Below are 8,580 nucleotides of genomic sequence, written 5' to 3' on the forward strand. Positions count from 1 at the left end.
AAAGATACACACACACTAAGATTTGTGTGTGCGTGCGGTGTAGTGGAACACAGAATAAAGGTCATAAACGTTTTGACCCGAGGATACTCCTGAAGAAGACTTCTGGTCGTTTGGGTCAATTTAAACTTTTTATGAAGGCCTCTCTTCTTCCTCAGGCTGCAGATCTTCTTAATGTACCCTTTTTTTTTTTTTTTTTTTGAATGAAAACAAACATTCCTCTGTTTTCTGGGTATTCACCTCACTGAACAGACTTCCGTTGACATAAGAGATCCAGAGCTTCCAGAAGTTCGGCAGCTGACCGATCACCACGTCGGACAGCTTCTCCACAAACTGCACCTGCTGCGGGGTCTCGAATCGCCAGGCTGCAAACCACACACACACACACACACACACACACACACACACACACACACAGGTTGACCTCCGCTGTACGAGAAAGTCATGAGGGGACTTTTGTGGTTTGAAGAATCATAAGTGGAATAATGTGTTTAACTTCCAGGCACACCTTTTGCAGCGTGTGTTTGTCGATGCCACACGCATGATGAGATATACTGTGATTCCCGTAAGCACTGTACATTCAAGAAAGTGTTACACGAAAACAAACAATGACACACGGCGAGTGTGGCTCAGCCTCAGACAGAGGAAGCCCCTCCTGAAGGCCGCGTGTGGGCGTGTTGTGATGTGACTGCGGTGCTCACTGCTGGGTCGTGGTGTTCGCAGGCTGCCCCCTCTCTTCAGAGACGCCGTGTGGCTGAGTCTGCTCAGGGCTGACGGACGGGTATCCCCCTCCGGGCCCGAGGCCCCGACACCCTCTGACAGGCCAAAAGAAAAGGGGGGAGAGGAGGGGACGAGCGGGGAGAGAGAGAGAGAGAGAGAAGAAATGAACTCAGAGGAAAGAGAAACACATACTTCAGATATCAAATAATCAAATAAGCCATTTTCATAATTCCACATTCCTCAATAAGCTCAGCGGGCTTTCACACCAAACAATCCTCCCTCGCCCCTCTCGGCTTTTCTTTATTTGTGTTCTGATCCGTCTCTGCCGAGGCCCGCAGCTGAGAGAATGTCCCGTTGTTTCCAGGGTGAGGAAACAGAGCGGCGGGCTTTGCGAGCGCCGGGGTGAAGTGGGTTTACGTCGACCACTCTGGGCTCGAGTCACGTCTGATCCTGACGGCAGGAACCAGAGCGCCACTAGATGGCAACAGAAAGCTACCAGACTGCAACCCCCCCCCGCTGCACCCTCACACTCCTATCTCAGCCGATGAGATAACAACACTAACAATCTATGAGATAACTGCAGAATAAAAGAAGAAGAGGTGAAAGTTGACCAAAAAAAAGAGGACTGAAAGTGAAACATCACAGCGTTGTAAAAGGGGACGAGTCCGTGCGACGCTGCAGAACGCCTAAACGAAGCGGTGCAGACGGCCACATTTTCCAAAACTCTGCGAGTCTGACACACTCACACACACACAAACACACACGAGACAAAAAGTGCCGTGGTGAGTCACAGGCTGAAAAGGAGTGTGTGTGTGTAAGCAAGTATTGAGAAATCCCCAAGCAAAAGGAGCACATGCGGTTGAGCTGGCCGTGCACACATCACAGACGCTCAGTCTAGAAAATGTAAGGAAATTCTCAATTGAGTCAGATTATATGTAAACACTCGAAGCTTTCTGACATTGTGCTTACAAGCACGCACACACACACACACACACACACACACACATGCACGCCTTCCGTTTCCCTCCTTTTTTTTTTTTTCAAGGGAGAAGAGCTGCTGTTGATCCAGATGTCAGCCTTCCTCCGAACGCACAAGAAATGAGACGGTTTAGGTGTGAATGTGTGTGAGCGCTGGTCTTTCTGCTGCCCTGTTTTTTCTACGCTATGAAGGTTAACATACAGGCTCCTCTGTGTGTGTGTGTGTGTGTGTGTGTGTGTGTGTGTGTGTGTGTGTGTGCGTGCTGAAGACAGTCAAACAATGTGTGTCACCTCTGCTCACTTCCTCATCGGGGTCTGGAGCTTCTCTGCAGCTCGGATGAGTTCCTGTTCCCCGAGAGGTCTCTGACCCCGACCACACACACACGCCTGCTTTCTCTCCAAACACACGCACACACCTTACCCACTCCTGCATGTTGTTTATTTACCACGAGGGGTTTTATGCTACTCTATAAAGCCCCCGCTTCTCACTCCCTGTGTTCGTGTTGTAATGCAAACAAGCTTTGAATTAAAGAAGCTGTGCTCGGTGGAGAGTCATGACGCTGGATGCTGCAGCTCCTGTGCTGACCATTAAAGGCATGTGGTGGTGTGTAATAAGTGTGATAATAAGCTTTATGCATGGAGTGTTACATAGAAGAAAAGTTCTTCATTTATTGACGTTGGAAGTTGGGGAAAAACTTTTTTGTGTGTCTCCTACAAAAAAAAATAAAAAAATAAAATCTCTACATGCTTAAATACAAAAACAGAAAAACACACAAGAGCAAATAAAAGAGTTAAAAAGCATTGATTTCAGGCGGCCTCTTCGAATGCATTGATCCCAAATGATTTTCTATATTTGCTCAATCTATGGAGTCCTGTGCATCCTCATACAATGAGAGATTTTAAGATACATTATGTAGCATTAAGATAAAGCTGTACCTGTCTGTCCCTGAACTAAAAAACAACAATGAATGAATAACAACACAAACAGCTGTTTATTCTGTTCAACTGTGAAAGACCATCTTTTATTCTATTGTATTTAAGGAACTTTGTTATTGTTCATTCTCTTTTAAATTTAACAAACAGGAAGTGTATTTTTCATATAAATGTTGATGGAGGATATTATAGGTTTGTATGGCCCTAAAATGATCCCGCCTTTATTTCGGACAGGCGGCGAAACGAAGCATAATTTATGACTTTTAGTTAACTTCTTTTATTTTTAACAGCCTCTCAAGTTTTATAAGAAAGAAAAAACAAGTTGTTTTTCGTTTGGGGGTAGAAGTAGAAGTAGTTAACACCTTCTTTCTACACCGGTTCTGATTTGAGCCTGAAATCACAACCGCCTGTTTCCCAGACAAACGTTCCCTGACAAACCTATTTTCCTACGAACAAAATGTCTGCTAATTGTATTGATATTGGCAGAAGAAGCGCCGTTCAGGAAGTGAAGAGTTACGGCACTTTATAATTGAATCAGGCAGAGTCAGATTGCGGCGCTGGGGAGCGATGGGAGTGTTTAGACATACGGAAGCAACTTTCCTCACAGGAAAATAGTCCAGAGATGGATGGGTCTATTTCACCTTTTAGGCAAATGTATGGAATAATGAAGGAAGTCATAATACACAAAAACATCCTCTGCTCTCACACTGTGGAGCGAGAAACACAAGACACGGAGAAGATGACGACGTTTCATGACACTGAGGAATAATCCTCGCCACGTGCGACGCTGACAAACGCTTAAAAGACGAATTATAAACAACACTGAGCGGGTAGACGTGACGGGAGGAGGAGGCTGCGAGCGGAGGGGTAAGCCGTGAGGCACCAGCCAGGGGGGGGATACTGGCAATTTGAGAGGGGGAGTAAGAGAGGGAGGGAGGGAGGGCGAGCGAGCGGGGTCAGGGGAACGCAGTGGATGTGGTTTTATGATGGTGGTTGTTCAAGGGTGGAGGGATGTTTCAAGAGGCACGGGGTTTCGAACTTGGGCGAGAGGTGAGCAGCAAAGAGCGGGAATGGTAAATAGCTACCAGGTGTGTGTGTGTGTGTGTGTGTGTGTGTGTGTGTGTGTGTGTGTGTGTGTGTCCGTCTATAATGGAGATAGAGGGGCTTGTCAGTAAAGTGTGGCAGGAGAGGGGACAGGAGGCAGCTGCTGGTGTGACAGGAAGACGGTGCACATCTTTCCGTCTTCAGCAGAAAGTGTTGTGTTGGGTCGGTGAGCTGTTCGGATGGGATCCTGGTTGTTTTGTGTACGAGCACCAAAAACCCCGCCCACTGGCCTCTCGTGCTTTTTGTTTCTGTCGTAGCACACGCCCCCCCCCCCCTCCTCTCCGGGGTAAACAGATTGTTACACATTGTTTTTAAATAAAATGTCTTGTGTATTTATCATGCACTCTTTGCTCAGAGAGAAAGGTCAAGTCTGCAACACGGCGTTTACGTGTCAAGATAAATTCACGACTCAAAAAGAGAGAGTAATTCCTCAACCTGGTAAAAAAAAATTTTTTTTACGTTTCTCAGACCGAACTGTTCGGGTGACTGGTGAGCAGTTCTGTCATGTATGAGCTGAAGTAAAAGTGCCGACGTGCACTTCATTTAAAAATCAGTTTATATCTTCTTCTTGTTTTTAATGTCTTGTGTTGTATTGAAGCAAACGATCTGTTAACCTGCTCGTCTGTTTTAGCATGACGAGGACTTCTTGGCTCGGCAGTTTTACATTCACTTCCTGCGACGCGCTCCTCTGCTGAGGAATGCATGCGTGGACGGGGAAGGGGCCATCCCGGACATGATGATCAAGATATTTAACTGTGGAGAGGGAGGGAGCAAACATACACCCCCCCCTCCCCCCCCCAACCATCCATCAAGCCCGAGCCCCGGAAACCACTGTTACCCTTAGCATTAGACATGTTTATGTTCCAGCTGCACTATGTGAAGCAGCCACCCACTCGCAATGTATTTGTATGGGTGTCTTTGTGCGAGAACGTGTGTAGGAGAGTGTGTGTGTGTGTGTGTGTGTGTGTGTGTGTGTGTGTGTGTGTGTGTGTGTGTGTGTGTGTGTGTGTTTCTAACTATGGTTGGCGAATCACTGTTCTTCCTGAGAGGACGGTTTCACATTCACATATTTTCTGCCGGCTGATTTAACAGAGGAACAGCTTAATTGGGGTTAATTGTTCCAATCCATCTGTGAAGCTGTGTGAGTGAGAATGAAACGCTGTGTGTGTGTGTGTGTGTGTGTGTGTGTACGTGTGTGTGTACGTGTGCAGTAACACGTCAATCCCCTAGAAACCTAAATCCAAAACCAATGCTCCCTCACTTTCATCTTATTCATACGTTCATGTAAAAATAAACACGCGGGCCTCACAGAGAGCAGACGGGGGGGGGGGGGGGGGGGGGGCGTGTTTAATCTGAGCGTGGTGTTAGAGTGACACAGCATGTGTGTGCTTACCTCTCTGTCCACTGATGAACTCGTCTCTGCAGCTTTGCATGAGCTGCAGGATCCACTTGTGCTGAGCGTAGATGCACTGCCACGCCGGGTCACCTGGAGCGTGCAGGTCGGACAGGTACCTGAACGTGACACACACAACAGATCACGTTTACATTGGAAGGAGAGGAAGACACACACACACATCTATTCCAGACAAAGACCTGTAGAGTTTAGAGGGACATTCAGAAATACTATTTGACCCTTCAGAATAAAAGCACCAAATCTAAATCTAAAAACGAGAAAACAAGCATGATTTTGAAAGTAGCAGTAGTTCCCTCAGTGCTACATCTGCTTCCTCTAAAGCCCCGCCCCTCACTTAATGTACATGGAGGAGCGCCGTTGCTACATCGCTTGCATTGTGGAGACACTAAGTCGTCTCATGTCTCATCCAGCGGGAAGTAAACTCACAATATAAACACTCCGAGTGTCAGTGGGCTAATTCACACAAGAGATAGAGAACAAGCAGGGAGGCGTGTGATTGGTTCATCAGAGTGGTAGACATTGGTTAAAGTTTTTACAGACTTACAAACTGATACAGATCACAGATTTTTCTTTGTTCTTTTTTCAGAGAACATGAGTTATTAATTTTTGTCAGGACCGAAAGACAAAAACCAAAATCTTAAAAAGTGGATCTGACCGACCCGGCCTTTAAGAGACCCAAACCAGCAAATAAGACGTCATTCTAAAGTGGCTACAGTAAAAAAACATTTTCATGTTTGCTCTCTGTATAAACGTATACAGAGCACACGTATGACTTCATAATCAGAAATACAAAGCATTGTTTTTCTGTTGCCCAAATCCCACGAAAGCGTCTCCGTCTCCTTCATGTGTGCACCCACAAGCAGCCCTCTCTCAGGAGTTTATATTGTGGGCATCATTCAGAGACCTGTGACTCACTCCCTGAGCTGCGGCCTGGCTCCCTCTACTGTCATCCTGTGAACCGACTGCTCAGTTGTTTCTCATTAGGTGGCATCTTTCAAAACTTACAGCACACGCACACACACACAAAAACACACACGCACACACACACACACACACATGCAGCGCTCCCACCGTCCATGGCAAGAGTAAACAGGAGCCGAGTGGGCGTTCAGAGTCGTGCTTAATGCAGCAGGATGAAAGATGTTGCCATGTGGTGGAGAGCTGGTCTCTGTGATCCTGACAGGTCGGTCTTAACAATAATACATTTGGAGACCACAAGTATGGAATGAAGAGAAAGATGGAGGGTGGGAGGGAAGAAGGGGAAGAAAGGCCGGGAGAGAGACAACAAAAAGCCGAGGAGAACATCGAATGGTGAGAGAGAGAAAAGTGAGAGGATGGAGTTCTGGTAAACGATGACTCGGGCAGACATCAAAGAGGCCAGAGGAAGGTAATGAATGACTACATGTGTCGAGACTTTCCAGTCTCACAGGCTGTGTGCAACGTGTGGAGAGACGGGCTGACACGGTAACGGATGGAGAAATGAAAATCTGTCACAGGATGAAGGAGATGATCGACCAAAAAAAAAAAAAACCCTGATCAACATGAACGAGATGTGTGAGACAGAGAGAGACAGAGAGACCTGATGTATCTCTTCTGGTCGTGCAGTGTTGACGGAGTCTGCAGCAGTTTGTCCAATAAGAGACTCCTCAGAGCTGCGATCCTCGTCTCCACCTCGGCGTACACTGCAACAGAGGAAGGAGAAAACTGATTCATGCAGGATCTGAAGACTCTAGATCTATATTAGTCATTACAGGAAATACAATAAAAACAGACTGCTAGTATGCCTTGAATACTGGGATAATTCAGTTTGAATTTCTGATTTTATCTGTTTTTTGATTTGACATTTTAAATTGGTAGTTATTACTTTTACTCTATTTTTTTTTATATTTATTGTATTTTCTTGCCTTTTTTAACACTTCCTTTATTATTTCTTGTTTTATTTTTTTGCTGCTCCTTTTTTTATCTGTACCTTGAACCTCGGCACCATTGTAAATGAGGGTTCCCTGTGTATGTATTTTCCATAAATAAATAAATGATGACAATGATGCAGAAACAATAAAAAAAAAAAAAAAAAAAAAAAAATAGAACAAAGTTAAATCAAATCCAGCGAGCAGCAGGGTGCACACAGTGTTTGCAGAGTGAGACATTCATCTGTTGATGATAAACGTGTTTACCTTTTTTGAAGACGGGGACCTCGGTGGTGCCAAACAGAGATTTGGCTTTCTCGTAGTCATTGATCACGACGTCATAATCTCCCTAAGAGAAAAGAGACTTTATTTATCAATCAATCAATCACAGTCCATTTTGAGTATCTGAGCCTTCGTAGACTCCAGCCTCTGGATTCAATGCTGCTGTAAAGTGACCATTCAGAAGGAACTCATCACATTCATTCTAAGCTGCAGGAGCTGGGGATCGAACCCTCAACCTGAGAGACGCCTACTCTACCAACTGAGACACAGCCGCCCCTGAATCCACTCGAGCCTTCAATTAATCAAGCTGAAAAAAACTTCTATACAAGAGAAAGAAGCAGGACGCCAGGTCTCTGGAGACCGGTTAACATTCACTTTTATTTGTACTCTGATTCACACCAATGATTCGTCGATGCTGTTGATCTTTTCTCTTGTAGGATGCTGAAGGGATGAGCCTCCCTACTCCGTCTCTAATTGGCTCGTGTGCACTGATTAGAAATGCAAGAGGACAATGTCTTTAACAGAGGTCAACTTAAAAGAGACAAATTAAGAGTTTACCAACATCCTCAGGCAGCTCTACAACACTAATGAGACCTAACCATGAGGCATCAGCGACTCCTCATCATAAGATTATTTAATGAAATCACAAACTGTCACAGGATGAAGGAGACGACCGACCCGTTATGTTAAAAACTTTATCAGGAAGTTCTGATTTCAGATTTTTATTTCCTCTATCAACCAGTGAGCTGAATTATCAGAACATTTAAGAACAGGTTACACTGGCCCGGATCAAAAAGACAGAATGAAGTGTACTTGGTTTGTTGGCAACGGGAAGGTTGTCTGATTTGTCTCTTCTCTTATTATGCACAAACCTTTTGAATGTTGCGCTCAATGTTGAGTGGCAGGTTGAAGAGAAACTTGAAACGCTGCAGGACGTTGAGTGCATTGCGTGTGGAGTCGGCCTTGTCTTTCCGCCCCAGCACCTCCTGGAAGAGAGTATCTGCGGTGTCGCTCGCCCCTACGAGACACACAGAGCGGGAGCAGGAGTGAGAGAGTGGAAGAGGCAGGAAAGAACGAGAAACCAGGATCCTATCAAAATAAATGTTGATACCACATTTCCCTTTAAAGGTCGGCCTCTGCTTTTCTTCCTGTTCTCTCTCTCTCTCTCTCTCTCTCTCTGACACAGCAAACCGAGCTTGGAGAGAAAATGACAGCTATCTCTTTACTCTGACAGCTCAGTGCGAG

At 45.5% G+C, this 8,580-nt stretch overlaps 1 protein-coding gene across 1 annotated transcript in view; it reads right to left on the reverse strand.

Annotated features, from left to right (window-relative positions):
* The window catches only part of exoc2 (exocyst complex component 2), a 41,816-nt gene that overhangs the window by 10,196 nt on the left and 23,040 nt on the right, over positions 1 to 8,580 (reverse strand). The window contains exons 7-12 of the mRNA XM_079351225.1: positions 8,208 to 8,424; positions 7,321 to 7,402; positions 6,726 to 6,828; positions 5,126 to 5,244; positions 699 to 812; positions 238 to 362 (exon numbers count right to left, since the gene is read on the reverse strand). Of these exons, the coding sequence (XP_079207351.1) occupies positions 238 to 362; positions 699 to 812; positions 5,126 to 5,244; positions 6,726 to 6,828; positions 7,321 to 7,402; positions 8,208 to 8,424 (760 nt within the window). The remainder of the gene's footprint in view (positions 1 to 237; positions 363 to 698; positions 813 to 5,125; positions 5,245 to 6,725; positions 6,829 to 7,320; positions 7,403 to 8,207; positions 8,425 to 8,580) is intronic.

Source organism: Symphodus melops, assembly GCF_947650265.1.
Source record: "Symphodus melops genome assembly, chromosome: 8".
NCBI classification, from domain to species: Eukaryota; Metazoa; Chordata; class Actinopteri; order Labriformes; family Labridae; genus Symphodus; species Symphodus melops.